This window comes from Miniopterus schreibersii (genome assembly GCF_964146895.1).
Source record: "Miniopterus schreibersii genome assembly, chromosome: 1".
NCBI classification, from domain to species: Eukaryota; Metazoa; Chordata; class Mammalia; order Chiroptera; family Miniopteridae; genus Miniopterus; species Miniopterus schreibersii.
In genome coordinates this window covers 157,568,642-157,594,959 of record NC_138101.1, presented here as the reverse complement: position 1 = coordinate 157,594,959, position 26,318 = coordinate 157,568,642, and the positions used below count along the sequence as shown (strand labels likewise).

Below are 26,318 nucleotides of genomic sequence, written 5' to 3'. Positions count from 1 at the left end.
GGTCCTGTCCACTTTTTGATTAGTAGAAATTCCTCTTGGGATGTGGTAGTTCACAAGTATTCCCCATTTCCTGTGTTGTTACAACTTGGCAAACTTGTCTGTGTTTCATCAACACTTCAGTGGGAATGTAAGGTTAAATAAATTGGTTGCTAGTAGTTTATTGTCATCTTAAGCAAGAGCCTTTCAGATCCATTAGATTTTCTGCTTTTAAAGAGCATCAACTATGTATGTGAGGAGTAGGGGAATTAGGAGATAGATGAGGTGTGGCCTGGAATTTTTGCTAATAGTTTACCAATATATTTTCTTAAGATGTCTCATGAAGTTAATGAGTGCCGAAAAATTGAGACCCTTGAAAATTTGGATCTGGGTTTTGATGATGATGTCACAGAACTTGAAACTTTTGGAGTAACCACAACCAAACCATCAAAGTCACCAAGTCCAGCAAGCACCTCCACAGTACCCAGCATGACAGAAGCTCCCATAGCCCCCAGTGCAGCAACCACACCTGTGGCACCAGCTGCACCAGGAGACATTTCTGCTAATTCTAGAAGTTTATCTCAGATTCTAATGGAACAGTTGCAAAAGGAGAAACAGCTGGTGACTGGTATGGACGGTGGCCCTGAAGAGTCTAAAAATAAAGATGATCAGGGATTTGTACCATGTGGTGAGAATGTATCAGATAATTCTGACAAGCCTCTGATGCAAGATGGTGACTTAAAAACATATGATGCGTTACAGTTAGGAAGTTCTGTGGAAATGGAAACCTCTAATAAAAATGACATGGCTACTGATACAGTGTGTGCTGATGAAAGACTAAATGTTACAGAGAGCACAGACGATTCAGAGGAAAAGACTGTTACATCAGAAGCAGAGAAAACTGAAGATGTAGTTCTTTCCCATAGTGATACAGATGAAGACTGTTTAATCATTGATACAGAGTGTCAAAAGAATAGTAGTGGAAAGACAGCTGATGTGGGTTCTAACTTAAGCTCTAAACCAGCCAGCCCAAATTCTTCCTCAGGACAGGCTTCTGTAGGAAACCAGACTAATACTACTTGTAGTCCTGAAGAGTCCTGTGTTTTAAAAAAGCCTATCAAACGAGTATATAAAAAATTTGATCCAGTTGGGGAAATTTTAAAAATGCAGGATGAACTCTTAAAGCCAATTTCCAGAAAAATACCTGAATTGCCTTTAATGAATATAGAAAACTCTAAACAACCTCCTGTTTCTGAGCAACCCTCTGCTCCTTCAGAATCCTCTACTTGGCCAAAAACTGTATGGCCTTCTGCATTTCAGAAGCCAAAAGGACGTAAGTAAATATTTACAAAAAACTTCATATTAACAGTTTTGCCTTCAATTTTTCTCCCTCATTCCCTCCCTTTTTCTTTGTTATAACCTGTTTTATAATCTTTACATAGTCATATTTCATTTTTAATCTACTTACCAGTATTTTAGCTTCCAAACCTCCTTTCTTAAATATGTACCCAAAGTTGTATGGATTTTGTAATATATTTATCCAACATGCACAGCTACTAAGCTATAGATAATGTAGTTTGCCAAACTGATGAAGGAAAAGTGCATCAAAAATAATAAACATTTATTGGTCCAAAATTTATTTATTCTTGGTGTTGGACTGCTGTTTTCTACTTTACATTTTGTGAACTAGATATAAATCTGCACTTCAGATCTGCCTAGATTAGGAATAGCATTATTTTTTAAAAACTCTTCTTCTCACTTCATATGTTGTCTCACTGATTTATACTTTGCCTAGGGATAGTTAAGGTAGTAAAAGAAAGAGAACCTTAACGCTTTGATTTCAGTTCTTGCTGCAGTTCCAGTAAAGGTAAACAGAAATGGTAATAGTGTGATGGTCAATTCAGAGGAAATAGAAAGTTAAAGTTGATAGAAATTTTAAGAGTAGAACATTGAATTGTTTTATGTTGGATTCTGATGGATAAATGACTAATGTATTTTAAAATAAAAATGAGAAATATAATTATTTTTAAAGGATTGCCATATGAACTTCAAGACTATGTTGAAGATACATCAGAATATGTAGCTCCTCAGGAAGGAAATTTTGTTTACAAGTTATTTAGCCTGCAAGACCTGTTGTTACTTGTACGATGCAGTGTCCAGAGGATAGAGACCAGACCACGTTCTAAAAAACGGAAGAAAATCAGAAGAGTAAGTTGCTACTTGGGGAGTTAGGATAATCATCAAAACATTTAGCATGGCATTGTTGTGAAATTTAATTTTAAGTTGTTGATCACTCTTACAGTTTTCCCAGGTTGAATTTTTTAGTAAAATACTGAAAATCATTTTTAATAAGGGAAAGTGTTTAGTTAAATATGATTAGTTATGAATGCTGATAACGTTCTTGCATGAAATATATAAACTTTGTGAAAAATGTCCCCATCGTAGATTTGACCTAGACTGGCACATATGTTCCTGCTTTCTCTGTGAATTTGGATTTCCTTTATGACATACTACCTCTTGCTCTCTTTCTTTGAGGATCTTGACTCATTTTAGAAGTCCAAACTGGGAAAAGTAGGCTTTCACACACATTTGAAAAGTCTTCCCAGGATTGTTAGAAGACCAAATGTCTGCCTTTCTTTTTCCCCTCTTGTTTCTTTGGGGTTTGAGATAAATATTTTCCTTAGTTAAACTTTTTTGGTACAATTTGAGTAATTGACTCTTTCAACAGTTTTCTGTATTTGATATTTGAAATTATCTTCCAGATTAGTTTGATTTGTGTGTGCATGTGACCACTGGATTCTGGTAAATAAAGAGCTAATGTATCTGCCTCTTGCTGTCTAACCTACCACCTAATCAGAATCCTCAGTGACTACTTTATAAAGTCAGTGTGTTTTAGGGCTATGGGTCAGATGAATCAAGAATTGTGATGTTCCAGCATTGATCCTTATGGATCAAATTATATTAAGGAATAATTGAAAAAAGAAAACGAAGTGTCTACCTTTTTAAGCTGCTAATAGCAGCAGTGTTTAGGGGGTCTATCATAAAAACACCTAAGGCTAAATCTTCAGGATCTAGGTTGTATACTTAGTCTACCAGAATCCAATGGACTTGGTGGATCTTTTGCTTGATGATATTTTATGCTTTGTTAAATTTCAGAAAGATTGTGACTAAATTATTAAATTCCTAATTCTCATAATTTGGTTTTCATCACTTCTTCAGACTTGAAATTTTAGAAACCAAATGGTTTTAAGTTAAATGTATGGGGGAATTTTTTTGTGTTTTTTTAAATAAGAGAAAGTTAAGGACTGACAATAGACTATACATTTGATATCAGCCTCCTCCTAAATACTAATATTCTCTTTATTAAAAGATTTTACTTTATTTGCTAATTTTTTCTGTCTCATCTGTTTTTAACTGTGATCAATTTAATGGCTGTAGCATGAACATCTTAAATACATGTAGTGTCAGTGCTATGGGTTATCTTTTCAAGGTTTTATATCTTTAATTCTTACTATCTCTGATATATTTGAGGGATAACCTCATTTTTTTCACTTGCTACCCTGTGAACCCCTACCATTTTGTATTGATCTGCCAGCTTACAGCACTCAGAAATTATTGATGGCCAGTGTCTCTTAAGTAAGAATAGCCTAGAGATATTTTGGATACATATTTAATTCCTGAATTCCTCTTAAAGTCATTGTCATTCATTTGACTGAAGTGAAATTTATAAATGTCAAAACAGAACCTTATAGGAGAGAATCCATTCTTTATCAAACTATAGCCAAAACAGTCCAGCCCCAAGAACATCTGAATAGTCTTGTATTTCAGATTGTGTCAAACCCAGAGTAAAATTTAAAAATGTTCAGTGCCTGGCCCGGCGTGGCCCAGGGGTTGAACATCGACCTAGGATCCAGGAGATCGCAGTTCAATTCCTGGTCAGGGCACATGCCCGGGTGGTGGGCTTGATCCCCAGTTGGGGGCGTGCAGAAGGCAGGCGATCAATGACGACTCTCTCATCATTGATGTTTCTATCTCTCTCCCTCTCCCTTCCTCTCTCTGAAATCAATAAAGATATATTTTAAAAAAAAATGTTCAGTGAGAAGTAATCATATGGCACCTGCCATTGTATGTAATAGTTTAGTACACGTGGTTTAAATCCCTTAGCAGAATATGTTCCCCTTGGAATCATGTCTTACCTATCTCTGTTTCTCCCAAATGTTTTATACCATAGAAACTCAATAAGTAGGTATTGAGTAAGTGAGAAAAATTGAGGGATGTGGAAGGAAAGGTGTTGTTAGGAAAGGGAATTTAGGGAAATTGATGCACTAGTTTGAGAAATTGGAAAGTGGTACTATTTAAACTGTAATTAGGTTAGAGCCTATCCTCGTTAATATTTCCTATTAAAAGTCAACTTGTTTAGATAAAGCTTTAAAACATGTTATAGAAATCTCGTTCACCTCTGATGTCCAGGAACCTCATCTCTCTCTTATTTTTCTTTGATTCTTCAATTCTCTGTTATCATAGTTGAGATTTTAATTTCCAATATCATCTATTCCTCCTTATCAAAGCACTGCTTAAGAAGAGCTGCACATCAAAGAACCTAACACAGCAGCCAGGGTCTCAAATGATGGAATGAAATAAAGAGGGCTAATTTGGACCACAAGAGGAAGCTAGAACTTACTGAGTTCTACACAGAGTTATGAAATCCACACCAAGTAACTTTGAATAATTTGATATTATCTGTTATTGTCTCTCAGTAAACCAAACTTCCTAAGAGATGTATTCTAAAATGATTCAGAAATTTAGATCCAATTATTTTGTAATTGGTATTCTAGAGTGAGAAAAAAAGATAATGAAGGTGCTTGAATATTAAGAAGAAATAGAATGTACCCAGTGGGATCAGTGTCAGGAAATAGCTACAACGTATCTATTTAGGAATATATGTGAAAGCTTTAAAGGATTATGTGAAAAATTAGAAGATAGAGAACCAAGAAAAGCTTTCACTTGGGAACAGAGGAGCTACCTAACAAGGGAGAAAGGAAATATTATATTTAATTTTTATAGTTAGAAAACTTTGCACTTAAACTTTTGCTTTATGTTTGAAATACTAAGATAAAATATTCAGACTTTTTTCCCCTTGGTTTCCTGGAGATGGCAGTAGAATACATACAGAAATTAAAACCAGATTCAGGAATTAGTTTTACAGATATGGTAGTATCATCAAAGAAAATCCTCCAAAGTATTTTCTTTCAGATATAGTAATATATTTTTATTTTTAAAAATTTTAACTCTGTTATCTAGTCATGATTCAAAAGGGGGATCTTCTTCATCAGTTATTCTTTTCCCAGCCCTGCTGTAAACTGGTTATATGTCCTTGGGCAAATTTCTTAACCCGTTGGGCATTCTTTATTTTTAATCCTCACCCAAGGATATGTTTTTATTGATTTTAGATAGGAAGGGGGAGAGACCAAAAAAAAAAATCAATGTGAGCCCAGCTGGCGTGGTTCAGCAGTTGAGCATCCACCTATGATCAAGGAGATCAAGGTTCGATTCCCGATCAGGGCACATGCCCTTATTGTGGGCTCGATCCCCCGCAGGGGGCGTGCAGGAGGCAACCCATCAGTGATTCTCTCAGAATTGATGTTTCTCTCTCTCTCTCCCTCCCCCTTACTCTCTGAAATCAATAAAGATATATTTAAAAAACAAAACAACAATGTGAGAGAAACACTGATCAGTTGCCTCCTGTATGTGCCCTGACCAGGGATCGAATCTGCAACCTAGGTATGTGCCCTGACCAAAATTTTTGGTTTGCGGGTCCATGCTCCAACCAGGTGAGCCACCCAGCCAGGGCATAACCTTCATTTCTTTATTTCTAGCTACTATTTACAACTGTAAGTAACTTTAAATGCAGATTGCCAGTTGCTGAAGAATTATACAATAAAATGCTCTTAGCAATAAAATTAAATCGAGGGGCCTTACTACTCAGAGTTTGGCCCCTGGAACAACTTGTTAAAAATGCAAAACCTTGGTCTTCACCTCAGATTCTACATTTTAACAAGGTCACTAGGTTATTCCTATGCACATTAAAATGTAAGAAACACTCCATTAGAGTTTTGCAACATTCAAAGGTAATCATATGAAACAAACCTCCAAACTTAGTGTTAACAGAAATTTTACTGAATATGAATTGTTCTTACCACCACCATTGTGCCAAGCTCATTAAATTTGCCACTTTGTGAAAGTAAGGAATTCTGAAACATTTATGAAATATTTTCAAGTATATAAATAATGACAGTATAGTTTCAAAAGTACTAAGTAGCCACATCACTCTAAGTTCCGTAAATCATGTGTTTCTCCTTTTGCAGCTGGAAATGAAGACACTGCTGTTAAAGAGTAGAATTTTTTTGACAGAAATGAGATAACATGAGCACAGTGAACATGACTGACATATTATTTCACAAGCATGTATTTCCTCACATGTCCTCCTTTAGACCAGTAATGGGTACAGTCATTTTACTTAATCTATTTACTGTCCCGACCAATAACCTTTAAATCAATAATTTGCCAGGTACTTAGTTTCTAGAATAAAGCTTTTATATTAATGAGCTAACAACATTCACAGATGTTAATGTAGGTGTTAATGCTCATACATTCATAGCATGGAAACTAGCTCCTCAGAGTATCTGAGCCTTCCATAATGTGACTAATGCTTTAAAGAGGCAAAAAATTAATATACTTTTTTATCCTCTTGAGAACTGTTAGATTATTTTCCAGTCATTGCTTCCCAGAATCTTGTTTTTAACCTTTGGGCAGTTGTGTGCCATAAGGCTGTGTTCCAAGGTTTCTGGTGTCAGCCACGTTCCCTGGGAGAAGTAAAGTATGTGCATATGTGGGGAGGTATATTGATTGGGATGGAGCGCGGGGGGGGGGGACCGGGGGGAGGTGGTTAGGATCTCTCATTCATCCACCTCTCGCCCCCAAAGGTTCTACCTATCTTTCTGTCTGAATCCTACTGTATTTGAAAGGATCAAATAAAATAACTTTGAAAGTATTTTTAAAAGTGGCAGAACTATATAAACAAATGTATTTGCTATTAATAGTAAATTAATGGAACTTTTTGAAAGAGTATAACCTTGCATTTCAGCAATTTCCAGTATATGTTCTGCCAAAAGTGGAGTATCAAGCATGTTATGGAGCTGAAGCTCTGACTGAAAGCGAACTGTGTCGCTTATGGACTGAAAGTTTATTGCATTCCAACTGCTCATTTTATGTTGGTAAGTTATAGAAGAGGCTTTGTTCTCTTGTAAATACATACCTTTCAATTGAGTTATAAATGTCTGTTCTATACTTTTTGTTTTCAGTTTTCTAATTGTGTTAACATTCCTTTCTGTTAAAACACCATTCCTACTCCAGAGTTAAATGACAGTTTGGTACTAGTGATATCAAATGTTTTAATATCCCTCTTATTTCCTGTCTAGTTGTACATGAATATCAACAAAATTATTTTATTTTGGAAATATTTTATTTAACTGTAATTAACTAAAAATATAGATGTGTTTTCTAATGAGTTTCTTTAAAAGTACTTTTTAAGTGGTTTAAGCATATTTTTTGAAATATTTTGAAATTTATAATGGCATTGTTTTTTAAATCTCAAACATTGATGAAATAGTGTTTTGTTTTTTACTTTTTGTTTTGTCATCTTTTGGGGATGGTAGTTAGGCAGGAGTTCAATTTGTGTTGTCTGGGTTCATGCACAGTTAACATACTTCACATGAGGAATTACTTGCTAATCATTATTGATACTGTTTCCTCCCAGTGGAATGCCTAATCCTACACATCTCAGTCCATCCCAGCCAACACAAGTTGCCCCTCTATTAAGTCATTTTCTTCCTGTGATCTCTCAATGCATTGTCTTTTTTTTTTTTTTTAACTGCTCTTATGAGTTGTTGCTTTCTACTTGTTTTTAAACCTGTCTTTTCATTAAACAATAAGCAGTTTAAGAATTTAATGAAACTTTGTATCCTCATAGTGCCTAACATAATTACTGGTATGTAATAAATGTTATGAGTGTGTTTTTATCTTGCTTAATCAAAAAAAGGTGCCTCACCTGAAATTATTTTCCATATTTCAGTTACCCAATATTTTGTCTTCATATTCAATGACAGTGTTAATGAGATAATTGATTCACTCTGTCTGCTTAACCCAAAAAGGAAGTGGCTAAATGCACTACTTGGTGGTACTCTAGTCGCCTCCCCCCCTTATAAAACACTGCCAGAAGTTTATTGTAGTAGTTTTCCGCCAGTGATCGTGATTTCAGTGTTACTCCAAAAGATCTCTTCCATGAAGCATACCAACAGTCTTCATGTAAGCTACTTAGAGGCAGTTGCCATCCACATCCACTTTAGGAAAGGACCAATAAAAACTTATCATTGAAATCCTTTTTATTTTTTTTTTATTTTTTAATATATTTTTATTGATTTCACAGAGGAAGGGAGAGGGAGGGAGAGATAGAAACATCAGTGATGAGAGAGAGTCATTGATCAGCTGCCTCCTGCACGCCCCTACGGGGGATCGAGCCCATAACCCCGGCCATGTGCCCTGACTGTGAATCATACTGTGATCTCCTGGATCATAGGTCGATGCTCAACTGTTGAGCCATGTTGGGTGGGCTCAAATCCTTTTTAATTAAAAGTACTGACAGAGAGTAGATATTTATGACTAGAACATTTAAAGTTTTTTTTAAAAACAGTACCAGTTGTAATGTAATGGCATAGATATACAATTCTCTCAAAATAATTCAGCTTTAAGTATCACAGTAGTGTCAGGAAGACAACTGTCCTTATATACTACATTATGTGGTATCATGTCATCTGCAAATAATGATTAAAGTTTTTTTAATGTACAGTTTAACATATAAAACTACCATCATCTATATGGCCTACTTCATCTAAAGGATTCTTAAAAGTTCTAAGTAATCATTGCCCTATGTGCTGTTATCTTCAGCAATCCTACCTACTTATAAACCATTACATTTTAATGTAATGGGGTGGGTATTTGGTTTCTTTGACAACTGGTGAGAAACTTAAGTTGTTTTGTTGTATGGTTGTATTTTCTCTGGGGGTTTTATGTGTGGGTGAATATGTTTTGAAATGCTAATTTTAAAGCATCTATGGGTTTTAAGTTTTTTTAAATGTTTTATTTCTCTTTTAATTTAAGAAAAATGTAGCAAGGAGGGAGTATAGGAGAAAAGGTAGACACTTATAGCACTTAGTATGGAATTCTCTGTGTAGTTATTTTTAACTGACCATATTTGATGTATGCTATAATACATGTTTTTATTTGAGATTTATTATAAAGGTAAGAACTGTTAGTCTCCTCAGAGCATTTTCAGTAAATGTCTAAAAATATTTTATTGTATTTAATGTTCTCTTTCTATAGTTATTAAGCCTTTAAAATGTGTCTTTGTTATTAGAAATGTCATTCTATAATGAGTGTTAGAAAAGCAGATATGCAACTAAAACTCAGCATAGGAAATAAAAAGTAGGCATGGGAAAAATGGATTTGTCTTAGAAGAAAAGCATCTAGTAAAAGTGTTTGTAATTCTTTTTATGAGCACAAAGCAAATGAAATGAAAGAGGGCTAGATATGAAAATGATATAGTAAATATGTGCATTTTTTGTTGTCCCAGTGATTGATATCAGCTTTTCAGGTAGTGTATTTTGATAACTAAATATTGAAAGTTAAAAAAGTAAAAACAAAACGGTATTATTTTCAGCATTCGTGAGAATTACACTCTTATAAAGCAAATTGACGTTTTTAACCAGGGTACTGTAACACAGTTTTTGTATTGGCTTGATTAGCTAACATTTAACTCAGGGCTTTTATATCACTCTTCCTTGGCACATTTCAGGGTCTTAGTGTTGTCTTGACCTGTTTTGTTGTGGAAACTGTGCATTACTTTTTAAAACAGAAATGTCATCTTGAGAATTTTCCATTTTGGTTTTTGGAATTCTAGAAGTATGACATGTTTGTAAGAAAGTAAAACTTTGAGCAGACTGTTTTGATTTTTTTTTTAACCATAAGAAATCTTATGTTGTGCTTTAATTTAAAATAAGCCAGATTTTTTTTCATCTTTATTGAGGTATAATTGACAAATAAAATAGTAATATGTTTAAACTGTACATCTTGATGATTTTATATATGTATACATTGTGAAAGGATTTCTCCTATATTGTTAATTAACACATCACCTTACATATTTATATTTTATTTTTATCTTATTCTTTAATACATTTTTATTGATTTTTAGAGACAGATAGAAATATCAATGAGAGAGAAACATCCCATCAACATCAGTCGACTGCCTTTGCACACTCCTTGCTGGGGATCGAGGCTGAAACCTGGGCATGTGCCCTGACCAGGAATCGAACCAGTGACCTCTTGGTGCATGGGTCAACGCTCAACCACTGAGCAACACTGGCCGCGCTATATTTTATTATTTATTTTTTAAAATATATCTTTATTGATTTCAGAGAGAGGAAGGGAGAGGGAGGGAGAGAGAGGAAGGGAGAGGGAGAAAGAGATAGAAACATCAGTGATGAGGGAGTCATCATTGATTGACTGCCTCCTGCATGCCCCCGACTGGGGATCGAGCCCACAACCCGGGCATGTGCCCTGACCGGGAATCAAACTGCAATCTCCTGGATCCTAGGTTGATGCTCAACCACTGATCCATGCCCGGCCAGGCTATATTTAATTTTTTTGATGAGAACATTTCATTTCTACTTTGTCAAATTTTAATTATAAAATACACTGTTATCAACTATAATCACCATTCATACATGAGATCCTCAGACCTTATTTATCTTAATAGCTGAAAGTTGTACCCTTTTGTACCCTTTTACCAACCTCTCCCTATTTTCCTGTTTCCCCATCCCTAGTAATTGCTTTTCCACTCTGTTTCAAGTTTGACTTTTTTTTTTAGATTGTCCTCTGTAAGTGAAACCATGTAGTCTGACTCATTTCACCTAGCATAATGCCCTCAGGGTCTGTCTTTGTTGTTATAGATAGCAGAATTTCCTTCTCTCTTTTTTTTTAATTTATTTTTATTGTTGAAAGTATTACAGGTGTTCTCTTTTTTTCTCCATTGACCCCTTCCCCCCCACACCTGCTCCCCCCCACACCTGCCTGCCCCCTAGACCTGCCTCCCCCCCAGACCTTCACTGCACTATTGTCTGTGTCCATGGGTCATGCATATATGCATATAAATTCTTTGGTTAATCTCATCCCACCCCCATATATATATATGAATATATATATACACTTATATATCACATCATCTTTATCCATTCTTCTGTTGATGGACACAGGTTGTTTCCATATATTGATTGTTGTGAATAATTAAACTGGCTTTTTATAATTTTAATTTTTATCTTAAGAACCAAATATGTCTTAGAGATGTGTAGATCATGCACAAAAGAAATTTGATTTTGTTCATTTACTTTGATAATAGGTACATATGTCTCTAAAAATTTAATCTCCATAAAAATTGAACTTTTATATCAATTAGAAACACCAATATTTTAAGTTGTTATTCTTTTTTTTCTTTTTTTAAATATCTTTACTAATTTCAGAGAGAGGAAGGGAGAGGGAGAAAGAGAGTTGAAACATCCATGATGGGTCATAGATCAGCTGCCTCCTGCATACCCGACTGAGGATAGAGCCCGAAACCCAGGCATGTGCCCTGACCGGGAATCAAACTTGATATCCTGGATCATAGGTCGACACTCAACCACTGAGCCACGCCTGGCCGGGCTTAAGTTGTCATTTTTAAACTGTTCACTTAGAGATTATTTCCCTTTTTTGGTGTGGACATGTGTAACCTTTCTACATTCAGCACAATTTTTAGAAATAATACATACTTCTTTTGTAATCTGACTTTTTGTGTCAATTTAAAATATAACTTTACTTAATATACTTTAAACTTCTCTTTTGGAATGTAAAGTTTCTTTTATACAGAGACTGGATAACTTGTGTGTTTGTTTTTTAAATACTGCAGTTTTTAAGTTTGATATTTTATTTTAGGTCATATTGATGCATTTACTTCAAAGCTTTTCCTGCTAGAAGAAATCACCTCAGAAGAATTAAAAGAAAAACTTTCAGCACTAAAGTAAGAAAGTTTATTTTTGGTAGGAATTTTAAAACTTGTTAATATGATCATGAAGTTTTCTTTATTTCTAAATAGAGGTTAAGTTTAAATCCTTTATTTTCAAGGCTTTTAATCCTTTTATACATTGAAGCTTCTCCTGACCCAGTATGTGATCCGGCCATATTAATCATCTCCATCTCCAAATTAAATATAATGCCAGTGGCACTAATCTTTCTACTTAAGACAGAGGAAGCTGTAATAAGAGAGGAACCCATCATTTGGAGGTGCGCAGAACCATACATTGTACCTCTTTTCAGGGATGGGAAAGAAAAGGACAAAGACTCCTAGCTCTCAGGATTGTATACACTCATTTCTAAAAGTTTGTCCCTCTACCAAGCATTTCTGTACAGCAGACTGAAATGAATTCATTGTACTCAGAACAGTAAATGCAAAGGAAATAACTTGTGAATATTATGTAATTTGCATCTCACAACTTTCTAGGAAGGACTGCTAGTAGTAGTATCTCTATTTTATATATGAGGAAACTGGGACTCTGACTTGCGCCAGAGCACATAGATGAGCTTGGTAGATAATATATTTGATTTACCACTTAGAATGAGAAATTTTCCTGATTTATACTAGTTGCACAGTTCCAGCCTTGAGGCTTGACACAGTTTTTCAAACTTGATTTCTCTGCTTGAACTTACAAATGTCCACTTCAATTAGAAGGATTGCTTCTTTCAAGGGGTAATCTAAGTAAAGCTTTTTCATACATTATATTTACATACATTTACATACATAAAGTTTTTGTGTACATTATTCAGCACCTGCTACCTCTCCCAGTGAAAATCATTTTTAAATAAGAAAGTCAATGAGTTTAAGTTTAGAAGAGATACTAAAGAAATGCCTTATATTTCATTTATTGTTATCCTGTCCCCAGTCAGTGGCTTCTCTGGCATCACTCAATTTCTGTCAATTTAAAATACCTCTCAATTTCTTCGGAAGCTAATTCATGACTATCCCTAAAAGGCAAACTTTTATGCATATTAGTTCTGCTAAAGACTTCTGAACATTTTAAGTTTACAATTTGAATATAGTGATCTTCTTACAACTGCTCTAGCACAAGCCAGTACTTGATGATTTTGACGAAAACTCAGGAAATGGCAAAAATTAAGTGAATATTATAATTTAATCAAATTTGAAATAAATTTTGGTATTTTATGTTTTATGTTATCTCAGCTGTTTTCTTTGTTACTGAGGGCATTTCTCTTCCTAACGAGCTATAATTGTTAAAAGTAAAGTATTTTTGGTTGTTTAATTTTACATGAATTTCTTCCATTTTATAGGATTTCAAGTTTATTTAATATCCTTCAACACATTCTAAAGAAATTAAGTAGGTAAGTATTTTTGGACAGTTTCATTGATATGTCTGATTTTCTTGGATGGAAATTCATACAAACTTTGAATATATGCTGTGTCAAACTTGGAATTGTGAAAATATAACTAAAAAGATAATATCATTTACACTTTCTACGAGGCTTATTGTATTGGTTTCCTGTTGCCACTGTAACAAATTACCACAGACTTAGTGGCTTAAAACAGCACAAATTTATTCTCTTACCGTTCTGCAGGTCAGAAATCCGAAATCATTTTTCATTGGACTAGACTCATGTCAGCAGGGCTGGTTCCTTCTGGAGGCTCTGAGAAGACAATCATTTCTTTGCCTTCATTTTCAGCGTCTAGTAGTTATCTTTATCCCTTCACTTGTGCTCCCTTCCTCCATCTTCAAAGCGCATCACTGAAATTTCTGCTTCCCTTGTCACATTGTATCCATAATCACACTTGCAAAGCCATTAAAAGTAACATTAACAGTTCTGGAGATTAGGGTGTGGACATCCTAGGTAACCATTATTCAGCCTACCATACCATAGCTGTATTTTTCGCATTTTCAGGGTAAGGAAGCAACATAGAGCTAGTGATCAAAAGTCATTAGGTCCATGGCCAATTTTAGGATATGGATTCTCTACCCAATCTTTTATCAAACTAAATATGTGAGCTTGTCATATGAACTTTTGTGCTTTTTCTTTTATACCTTTACCAGAAGATAAACTGAAAAACAATTCAAGAGTCTGGTCAAAAATCTCAAAGTTCTAACTCCTACTTACTATGCAGTTAGATATGTTTCCTTATTTATAAAATGGTGGTGTTGAGTTCAGTAGTTTCCTAGGTACTTTTCATTTCTCAGATTCTGTGATTCTGTGGCAGGATTTTTATTTTATATGTTCTGTTATTCATGTAAAACACAATACTTATACATGAAATTTTCCAAATGCCTTTTTTAAAAATTTCTTTATTTCCTTATTGTTGACAGTATTACCTATGTCCCCATGACCCCCCTTAGCCTGCCTCCACTCAGCCTCCGCCACATCCCAGGCCTTCACCACTCTATTGTCTGTGTCCAGGGGCTATGCCTATATGCATATAAATTCTTTGGTTAATCTCTTCCCGGCCCCCACCCCCTTCCCCTCTGAGATCTGTCAGTCTGTTCCATGCATCCATGTCTCTTGAGTCATTTTGTTCGTCAGTTTATTTTGCTCATTAGATTCCACTTATAAGTGAGATCATACGATACTTGTCTTTCTCTGACTAGTGTACGTCACTTAGCATAACAATCTCCGGGTCCATCCATGCTGTCGCAAAGGGTGAGTCCCTTCTTTTTTTAAATATGTTTTTATTGATTTCAAGAGAGAGGAAGAGAGAAAGAGAGAGAAACATCAATGATGAGAGAGAATCATGGACTAATTGGCTGCCTCCTGCACGCCCCCTACTGGGGATTGAGCCCCCAACCCAGGCATGTGCCCTTACCGGGAATTGAACCGTGACCTCCTGGTTGATGGGTCGACACTCAACCACTGAGCCACACTGGCTGGGTGAGTCCCTTCCTTTTTATAGCAGTATAGTATATATACTAATCCCTCAATTTTGCAGACCTCAATTTAATGGACTTCAGATTTAACAGACAAAATTTCGGTCCATATGTCATGTGAAAACACCCTGTTAACTTTAAAATGCTTTTAACCAAGATTTGCTTATAATTAAATTAACAGGTTATTTTTCCATCGTTAATTCACTATTATTTTTAACAAATTTTAGCGAATAGGCCAGATGTTAGAAAAAACACTGTAGTAATTCGCCAACATAATATCTACAACTATAGTCTACATAGTAATTCCAAGAGTCACCACTCGTAAACAGTGCATGGTGAATGGTTAACACGTGATCACACCACACCATGCTTGAGATAATTGGTTCTATTGTCAAATGGCATCTCTGAAGCAGTTTTAATGGTCTGACAGTGTGCTAAGCCATAACTCGTGGTAACTGGTGAATGCACACATTTACTATACCTAGTCAATGTAAATTTAAAATTACAGTAATACATATGGAAAATTTGCTGTGAAATTAAACTTTTCATACATACTTAATTTTAATTACACAAACGTGTCTACATAAGTAAAAACAGGTAAATTAACTAATTTATCAATTTTTTAACATATGCATTTGGAAAACCTACTTTATTATTAAACAGACTTTTGGCTTTAACAAATACTCCCTCTCCTGAATTAGTCCATTTTATCGAGATTTTACTGTATTCCACGGTGTAAATGTACCAAAGCATTTTTATCTACTCATCTACTGATGGGCACTTGAGCTGTTTCCAGGTCTTAGCTATTGTAAATAATGCTGCATGAGCATAAGGGTGCATATATTCTTTCTGATTGATGTTCTTAGGATCAGTTCCCAGAAGTGGGATCACTGGGTCAAAGGGTAGTTTCATTTTTAATTTTTTGAGGAGACTTCATACTGTTTTCCACAGTGGCTGCCCCAGTCTGCATTCCCACCAGCAGCGCACCAGGGTTCCCCTTTCTCCACACCCTCGACAGCACTTGCCATTTGTTGATTTGATGGCAGCCATTCTGTCAGGTGTGAGGTGATATCTCATTGTTTTTATTTGCATCTCTGATGATTAGTGACCTTGAGCCTTTTTTTCATGTCTTTTGGCCATCTGTATGTCTTTTTTGGAGAAGTGTCTATTCAGGTCCTTTGCCCATTTTTTAATTGGATTGTTTGACTTCCTGGTGCTGAGTTGTATGAGTTCTTTATATATTTTGGAAATTAACCCCTTATCAGATGTATCATTGGTGAATATGTTCTCGCATACAGTTGGCTCCCTTTTCGTTTTGTTGATGATTTCTTTTGCTGTGCTTTTTAGTTTGATGTATCCTATTTATTTTTTCTTTTGTTTCTCTTGCCCTAGAAGATGTATTGGCAAAAATACTGCTACGCGAGATATCTAAGGTTTTACTGCCTATGTTTTCTTCTAGGATTTTTATGGCTTCATGACTTACATTTGATTTAAATAAATTGATTTAAATTTATTCTTATGTATGATGTAAGTTGGTGGTCTAGTTTCTTTTTTCCCCCATGTACCTGTCCAGTATTCCCAACACCATTTATTGAAGAGACTATCTTTATTCCATTGTATGCTCTTGCCTCCTTTGTCAAATATTCATTGACCACATTGGCGTGGGTCAATTTCTGGGGTCTCTGTTCTGTTCCGTTGGTGTATGTTCTTGTGGCAATACCAGGCTATTTTGATTACTATGGCTTTGTATATAGTTTGGTACCCAGTATTGTGATCCCTCCAACTGTGTTCTTTTTCAAAATTCCTGAGGCTATTCGAGGTCTTAATTTGGTTCCATATAAGTTTTTGGAGTATTTGTTCTAGGTGTGTGACTGTTGGTATTTTAATAGAGATTATATTGAATCTGTAGATTGCTTTGGGTAGTATGAACATTTTAATGATAATTCTTCCAATCCATGAACACGATATATGCTTCCACTTGTTTGTATCTTCCTCTGGTTCCTTCTTTTTTTTTTTTAATATAGCTTTATTGATTTCAGAGAGAGGAATGGAGAGGGAGAGATAGAAACATCAATGATGAGAGAGTCATTGATCAGCTGCCTCCTGCACACCCCTCACTGGGGATCAATCCCGAAACTCGAACCAGGATCTCCTGAATCATAGGTCAATGCTCAGCTGCTGAGCCAACCCAGCGGGCTCTAGTTCCTTTTTTAATGTCCTGTAGTTTTCCAAGTACAGGTCTTTTACCTCCTTGGTTAAATTTACTCCTAGGTATCTTATTACTTACTTTTTTTGCAGTGGTAAATGGGATTGTTTCTTTAGTTTCTCTGAGAGTTTATTATTGGTGTATAAAAATGCCATCAATTTCTGGATGTTAATTTTGTATCCTGCAACTGCCGATTTCATTTATTAAATCTCATAGTTTTTTGGTAGAGTCTTTAGAGTTTTCTATGAAATGTTATTATCACTGTCTTAGTTTGTCTATTAGTTTTCTACTGCACCTGTAAAAAATTACCACAAAATTAGTGTTGTAGAACAACACAAATTTATTATCTTACAGGTCTGTAAGTGAGAAGTCGTAACAGGTGTCCCTGGGCTAAAATCAAGGCATTAAGCAGGGCAGCATTCTTTTCTATCAGACTCTGGGTGTGGTCTGTTTCCTTGGCGCTGGTGTATTCTAGAGGCCACCTGCATTCCTTGGGTCATGCCCCTCTTCCTCTGTCTTCAAAGTTTCAAAGGAAAGTTGAATCCTCTTCACATCACATCACTCTGATCTATAAGCTTTTTGATTTTCGTTGATGGAAGTCAATCTTTAAAATGTTATTTATTCCTACTACCAAATCAGCTGTTATTCATTTCCTTATATGGAAATATAAACGTAATTGTTTGGGAAAGAAATTCTCCAGAGGGTAAGAACAATTCACTGTACCTCCTTTGTCTATACTTATTAACTTTTCTGTTTAAAAAATTAATGAAAGCCCTAGCTGGTGTGGTTCATTTGGTTGGGTGTTGTCCTGTGCACTGAAAGGTTGCTGGTTAGATTCCTGGTCGGGGCATGTGCCCAGGTTGTGGGGCTTGATCCTTGGTGTGAGGCGTGCAAGAGGCAGCCAGTCAATGTTTCGTTCTCACATCGATGTTTCTCTCTCCCTCTCCCTTTCTCTCTGTCTAAAAATCAATAAAAAATCTTTTTAAAAAATGAATGGAAATGTAACTTGTCAGGTTTATAGGCAGATCCATATAACTAAAGTCCGATTAATTCTTACTTTCAGTGGTACATTGTGGGAAATAATTGACATTCTCCTTAGCACCTTTGGGTTAGAGGAGTATAGAATCCTAAGAAAGCACACTATATTAATCCTATTCTTTTAGCTCGTTTTTTTTGTGTTTTTTTAAATCCTCACCAGAGGATATTTTTTCCGTTGCTTTTTAGAAAGAGTGGAAGGGGGAAAGAGAGAGAGAGTGGGGTGGGGGAGACATTGATGTGAGAGAGATACACCGATTGGTTGCCTCTCGCACACACCCCACATAGGATCCAAGGCTGCAACCGAGGTACATTCCCCTGGCTGGAATCGAACTCAGGACCCTTCAGTCTGTGGGCCGACATTCTAACCACTGAGCCAAATCTGCTAGGGCTCTTTTAGCTCTTTACGTTGATACAATGAATTCTTTAAAGCTTTCTAAGGGAAAATATATTTGGTGTTTGACAGAACTGATTATTGCGACAGTTGGGGTCAGGATTAAGGGTATGTGGCCTGTGGAGTTTGACTGTTTGATTTTTTATCCAAGCCTTGCTTGCACTCAGAACTTTGGGCATATTGCTTACCATCTCTAACTTCTGTTTATATCTAATATGGGCTTAATAATTAATATTATGCCTTGAAGTTTTCATGTGGACGATTTAATAATAAAATGAATATAAGCAGTAGAATAGTTAACTCATGGTAAACATTCAAACCATATCTGCTGTTACTGTTATTTTCGTAGCACCTCGTATTGTATTGCAAGTGTTCTATTGACTGTTTCTGCTACGCCCTTTTAAACTGCTCAGTGTAGTGAAGAGTCACCTTCACTTTCGTATCTCTATTCACCTATCACTAGATACAAAGTAGGTGCAGTACTGGTTGACTGAATTAAAATGTTCTGTATAAGAATGATATAAATGTACATTCATGAACTGCTTTTCAGTGTGAGTGTGTTGTCCTTGAATTAGAGAATTAGGCAGACTATTTGTTTCCCATATTATTGAAAATTTACAAATTAGCTGATATGACAGTAAAAAGAAAATAATTATATATCCTGAATTTGGAATAAGAATTAGAATTAGTTGCCTAAAGACATGAAAATAGTTTAAGACTTCTTAAATCTTATTTGGTTATAAAAGCATTTTTAGAGATGGCATTCCATTCCCATATTGTTCTTTACTTTACTCATAGACCATGATTAAGAAAATGCTGTTGAAATTGACACATTGAGTTGCATTTCATTGTGTGGATTTAGCTTGCAGGAGGGTTCCTACTTGTTGTCTCATGCAGCAGAAGATTCTTCACTCCTGATCTACAAGACCTCTGATGGAAAAGTTACTAGGACAGCATACAATTTGCATAAAACACATTGCAGCGTCCCTGGTGCACCTTCCAGTCTCTCAGTTCCCTGGGTTCCATTAGATCCCAGTCTGTTGTTGCCATATCATATCCATCATGGAAGAATACCTTGTACTTTTCCACCTAAGTCACTAGGTCCCACAACACAGCAAAAGGTAAGATCCTTTTTTAAGTTAAATGTTCCATTGCATTGTTTATTATTAATCTGTTTCACTGACTATACAATAATTTGATCTGATGTCCACATTTGCCATATTAATCATAGCACCATTATAAAAAATTCATCCATAGGAAGGTTAGATAAAATTGTGTGTTGTACTGAGTCCAGTTGTTATGTCAGTGAAACGGTCTCTTTTTTATGCTTTATAAGTCAACTAAAGGAAATTCTGCTAGCTTGCCCAGTGGGGGCATGAGTAAGGCATCCACATAGTTATCTATGAAAAGCAAAGTTTTGTTTTTGGTAGTTTTTGTTTATGACACTGCTTCACTTCATTAAATATTTGAGGCAATTTACAGAAGAATACATACAATAAAATTAGGATAAAATTAAAAATTGATAAGTAGGATATAGAAACATATAAAACAAGTGTTAGTAATTAGAGAATGCAATGTGCCTTATTAAAAGTACAATAAAATGTTAAAGACTATATTGTGTTTTGCTCAGTGTTGTATAACTCGGTATATATTGAGTTATAATTAATGTTACTCTCTTTATAGAACCCTTCCCAGAAATACCAATTGAATGATTTTTCTCTGTCTGAACTTCTGGAAAGCCATAGCTAGAAATACTCTTCACCATGTCACTCATTCATTATGTCACGAGAGAAATTCCAACTTGAGTTTGGTTTTAGTAAAAGTTTTGTTCTCTGCAAATCTGAATCTGAATGTTTAGGAAACAAAAAACCCCAGTGTATTTTCCTTCCCTGCTGCCAGAAATCTTTAAGTCAAAATCCTTGTCTGAGTTCTATAATCTCCTTAAAATGTGTGCCCCAGAACATATATCACCTGTGTATCCTGTGGATTTTTTTTTTTTTTTTTTTTTTTTTGAGTAAATGTACTCAAGTCCTTTGAGAAATAGCTGGAATGCAGATACTGAAGTTTTTTTTTTTATAATTTAGTGAATGGGGTGGTTTATGTTTTCCTGTTTTTAATGTTACTATTTGGGAGGGTCCTTTTAGAAATGGGAACTCCTTACACATTCTTAGTAAGCATTGTCCAAGAAGATACATAAATGTTGTCAACTAGTTGCACAGGTGAAAATGGAAAAGTTAGCATTTTAAGCCATTTTATCTAAAGTTTTGCTTGGCCATTTCCAGTTTACATTTAATATAAGTAGTTATTTTTATAACCACCTAAAGCATAGTTTTCTTGACTAACTTAAAAATAGTAATTGAAAACTATAGGATTTATGTTCTTTCTAGAATAATGATTTCCTTTTGATTTAGAAACTCTGATGATAGTTTCTCACCTATAACAATTCCCTGTGGAGTGACTTATTCCTTTTTAGTGAAAGTGAGCAGTTTAATACATGACAATTCTATATGTTTAGGGTTTGGCCACATCAATACGAAGTTAAACAATTCAGTTACATGTATACTACTGAGCACTTTGTTCATTTGTATGTTTTAAGATGCTTCATGCATTCAATCCAGGGATAAATACTTAGTGAGGTTATCCAGGGCCCAGTTGTCCCTAGCATTAGGTACAATAGAAATTAGATAACTAATGCTTGGTTTGATGATTTCTTCAAGCCCATGGAAAGTTTTTGGTGATCTCTGACACACTTCCCTACAGTCTAGACCAGGGGTGGGGAACCTTTTTTCTGCCAAGGGCCATTTAGATATTTATAACATCACTTGAGGGCCATACAAAGTTATCAACTTAAAAATTAGCTATGAATAAAGCTCCTAGATTTACTAAATTTCGAGTCCCTCCTGCAGTTTCCTTGGCAGGACCAGACCAAATGACTTCACGGGCCAGGCCAGATGTTCCCCACCCCTGCCTTAGTCTCTAGTCCATTTGAATTCAGATCTCATCTTCGTGTAGTGCCTTAGACACTAAAACCCTGCAAGTACCCCAGTAGAGCCTCCCTCTGCATAAAGCAAAGCTTACTAGGAGGACCCCATTTGCTTCCTGTGCTATTCCTGACTACTTTGGCTTCCAGTTCTTTTGCAGTAGCTCTGCGCCTGTCCCTCTTCTCCTTCAACAGTCTGTGTAATAAACATCCATTACACACACACAGTTCTACGGTGGAAGTTTCTAAATGCTTGCTTTCCTCGGGGATATAGTAGATACAATTAGTGTGGTCAGTATACTTTTATAGTAAATGCCAGCTGTGTGGGAGTGTCTAGATAATCTAAAAGCCATAGCACTTGTCCAGTCAGTATGTTACAAAAGTTCATCAGATTCAAACAGACCAGCAGACTCAAATCCCAGCTCAAGTTTGTGCTTTCTAGTCATCCAGTTGTAAATCTAAAAATGCTCCTAAAGGAACAGGATATTAGGGAGGAGAAGCTGGGCTCTGATTCATTCTTAGTGAGCCAGTAGCCCTTTGGAGCAATGCTAGTAATAAGTCTGTTGTATTAGGAATATGAGAGAGTGCTTGGGGTGACAGTATCGCCCGTCACTCCGAGGTCTAGAGTTCACTGGACAAGCTGTCAGGGTACGAGGTGGCAGGGTAAATAGAGGCAGGTAGGGACCAGTTCTGGGGAAATGGTTTCAGGCTCTCCAGCGTTGGTGCTGCTTCGTGAGGCCTGGCTTTCTCCATTAACCCACTTTAAAACGGTGTGCACTCCCAGTGGCCAAGGGGATGACAGCATTTCCAGATCTCATCTTCAGGTACAACTGTAATTAGCAAGGGATTGTGTCTTAAGATTATACCTCTCCCTTCCCTAGACAGTGTGAGCTAGAAAGTGAGGATGAGTAGCAACTTGTATGAAGAAGAGTAGATATTAAGGTAGAAGCAGCACCCCAACAAAGTCTATTTCCTCCCCTTCTTTCTCTTTTTCTGTCCTCTGTAGTCTCCTTCCAAATTCTCCTTCCCCCTTTTCTTTCTTTCTTGCAAGAATCTTCTCTCTTGGCCCTTAGATTTTTCCTTTCTAACTTGGGCTCGTTTCTCTTTTCCCTTTCTTTTATATTTAGTTTTTTTCCTTCTTGTCTTTGGACTCTTCTGTTTTTCTTGCTCTGTCTCTTTCCCCATTTTGTAATGTTTCCCCCCTCTTTACCAGCTCTGACCTTCTTGTATTTCCTTTCCCTCCCTTCATATTTTTCATTTCTTCCTCTCTCCTGCCCTTCAGCTTTGTTATTGTAGATGCATTGCTAAAAAGGCCTGTAATTCCCTCATTTTCTGATTTAACATTTCACTGTCTTCCAAATTTAACACAGAGAATGGTTTCCCCTTCATTTCTCTTCATCCACCCTGATTTATCCCCTTTCCTGGTTGTTCCTTGAAAATTTAATACTTTAGAATTTAATACTTTGTCAGATGAAAGCTTATTTAGAAGCAGCCAGGTACTTAGGGATTAAAAATATATAAAGGACCAATCACAAAGAAAGTAATACATGTGGTAATAATACAGAGTTGACTGTATATAAATATGTTGTAAACATGTTAAACTATTTTCTGTACTTTGCTTCATCTCTTAGATTAGTGGAACAAGAATGCCTACACACAACCGCAGGAATCCAGTTTCCATGGAAACCAAAAGCCTGCCTGCTCAGCAAGTTGAAAATGAAGGAGTGGCTCCAAATAAAAGAAAATTGACTTAAGGACTCTACTGTGGAAAATGAAGAAGAAACGGTTGTAACAATGTTCAATTTAGGAAAGTTTGACGGGAAATATCCCTAAAAGATCAGTAGACAAGATGAACATTTTTCTTTTAGTGTCCTTGAGAGTTCTTAGAGTGCCTTGAAAAAATAAGTTGTCTGTGTGAGGGGATGTTTTAACTACAGTGGAATGCTACACTCTTAACTCTTGATGGTTGAGGAGAATCTAGATAGGATCTAACATTATCATGGCAGGGAAATGTATAGAAAAGAAAATTATTTTTATAGTAGACCTTTTCCAAAAATTGTAAATAGGAAAACAATTTGCTTGTTTTCAAGAGCAATATTTATCATTGTGTATTATAGTAATAATTTGAGCCCGGCCGGCATGGCTCAGCGGTTGAGCATCAACCTAGGATCCAGAAGATCGAGGTTCGATTCCTGGTCAGGGCACATGCCTGGATTGCAGACTCGATCCCCAATCGGGGGCGTGCAGGAGGCAGCCGATCAATGACTCTCTCTCATCATTGATGTTTTTCTCTCTCTCCCTCTCCCTTCCTCTCTCTGAAATCAATAAGGATAAATTAAAAATAAAATAAGCCCGGCTGGGCGTGGCTCAGCGGTTGAGCATCGACCTAGGATCCAGGCGACCGGGGTTCGATTCCCGGTCAGGGCATATGCCCCGGGTTGTGGGCTGCAACCAGTCAATGACTCTCATCATTGATGTTTCCATCTCTCTCTCTCCATCTCCTTTCCTCTCTCTGAAATCAATAAAGATATATTTAAAATAATAATAATAAAAATAAAATAAAAGGCTTCCTGCTTCTGAAAAATTAACAAGTTAATAATTTTTTGTTGGTCAACCATCAGTTTGTTAAACAACAACCTTTATTGTGTTACAGGTTTGATGACCAGTGCCTCTATCTCTTGGCTCAAATCCCAGCTGAGTGTTGAAATATACTACTGAAAACAAAGAGATGGGCCTGTTTTCCAGAAAAATCTCAGTATTCCATTGATAAGGCTAATGTGTGGTAAACCATGAGCTATTCTTTCCTTGTCTATACTGATTGACTTAAGTTTTCTATGACCACATCAGTGGATTTGGAAAAGGCATGATCAGCTGATGTAATGTAGCTAATTTCAACTTAAGGGAAGGACTTACTTAATTTTTGTATTCTTGTTCTTTAATGTCCACTGAAGTTTTCAGAAATATATGCGGCATTTGTAAAACAACTTTTCTAATCCAAGGCATATTAGCTTTGTTTTTGTAATTTTTTATGTGTTTTATATTAATGTTAGGAATTTACATTAATATAAGAAATCTAGAAATTTCTAGATTCCTAGAAATCTTCTCAACTATAAGTAAGAGTTGAGTATTTTTATCTTCAACTACCAAGTTTTGTTCATTTCAATGTTTTTGGTCAGTTATAAAATATTTTTATTTAATGAGTAAATTATTAGTAAAATTGTTTTATGTATTTTAACATAATTTCCTCGTCCTTCCATTTCCTTTTTAAAACATTGAGCCTCTTTTTTAATGGACTTTATTTTTTTAACTTCTTGTCATGTAATCCCATGTCCCCGAAATACCTTCATTGTGAATCATTTGGCAGTGAACCCGGGGAGAGTCAGGGATTCCCTTGGAATTTGCTCTTTTAAAAAAGCTGGACAATGATTTCTTCAGACTTCTGAATCCCGGAAAGTCTTGGCTTTCATGTGTTTTTTTAATATTACTTTTTACTTAGTAAAGTTTGTGATCTTACAAGTGATTATTTTGAAATTATCTTAGCCATATATTTGAGTAACTCTGGTAACATATGTAAAGCTAGTCTTAGTTTTCCACTTGTATTTAATTAAGCCTTTTATAAAACATATTTGATCATGTCTTGTGTTCTTTTTCTTGATTTTTTAGCATTGAGAATGTGTAAGTAACAAAGTAACATTGACAATATAAGCAAAAACTTTTTTTTAAGAAAAGTACAAAACAGACTCAGTGTTAGCAAGGATGTGATGGACCTGGCCTACTTATACCTCCATGGTGAAGGTATAATTTATACATACCTCTTGGAAAAAATTTAATTCAGTAAAAGTTCAAGTGTATCTGTGTGCCACACAATCTAAAGTAAGTTCCCACTCATAATGTTTTATATATATCTTTATAAATATCACAGTACTTATTTGTTATTCAACTTACTGTCTTTCTTCTTGAATAGACTACATGCTCTGCAAGGGCAGGGGCATATTTTTTGTTGACCATTATGTAACAACACCTAACATAAGTGTCATCTGTCATATAGTTACTTAGTAGATACAGGTTAGATAAATGAATAAATGTGTGTGCAGATGTCAAGGATAGATTTTTTTCCCCCCAGAAGCTCACATTCTAGTGAAGGACACAATAGTGATCTATGTAAATAAGTGCTCTGATAAAGTAACATAAGAAATTCATCTCACCTAGACCTGATAATTAAGGCAGATTTTCTGAGATAAAGGTTGAGCTGAGTTTTTTAAAAACGAGTAGGAGTTAGGCACTAGTCGGGTAGCTCAGTTGGTTAGAGTGTTGTCCTGATACGCCAAGTTTGCAGGTTCAGTCCCCAGTCAGAACACTTACAAGAATCAACCAATGAATGCATAAATAAGGGGAACAACAAATCAGTGTTTCTCTTCTCTCTTTCTCTCAAAATATCAATTTTTAAAAATGAGTGGAAGACATAAGGGAAGAAAGAAAGCATATGCAAAGGTGAAATATGGCCAGGTTGTAGGCTGTGGACATGGGAGGTGAGAGAAAGTGATATAGGACAGGGACAAACATCCATCCTATGAGATTTAAATTTTGTCCTGTGCAATGTGAGAACAAGTAGTGAATTTTAATAAAAGTAAATAACATGCTCTGGCCAGTGTG

At 35.7% G+C, this 26,318-nt stretch overlaps 1 protein-coding gene across 4 annotated transcripts in view; it reads left to right on the top strand.

Moving 5' to 3' along the window:
- Positions 1-25,297, top strand: part of ICE2 (interactor of little elongation complex ELL subunit 2) — a 47,857-nt gene extending 22,560 nt beyond the window's left edge. For 3 of the 4 annotated variants that reach the window (XM_081132855.1, XM_081132856.1, XM_081132857.1), the window contains 7 exons: positions 310-1,309; positions 2,009-2,184; positions 7,121-7,250; positions 12,061-12,145; positions 13,471-13,521; positions 19,548-19,806; positions 23,297-24,228. In XM_081132855.1, coding sequence (XP_080988981.1) covers positions 310-1,309; positions 2,009-2,184; positions 7,121-7,250; positions 12,061-12,145; positions 13,471-13,521; positions 19,548-19,806; positions 23,297-23,419 — 1,824 coding nt within the window. In that variant the 3' untranslated portion in view covers positions 23,420-24,228. Of the gene's footprint in view, positions 1-309; positions 1,310-2,008; positions 2,185-7,120; positions 7,251-12,060; positions 12,146-13,470; positions 13,522-19,547; positions 19,807-23,296; positions 24,229-24,318 lie in introns of those variants that run through there. The other variant, XM_081132854.1, reaches the window with a different exon arrangement.
- The last annotated feature ends 1,021 nt before the right edge of the window (positions 25,298-26,318 follow it).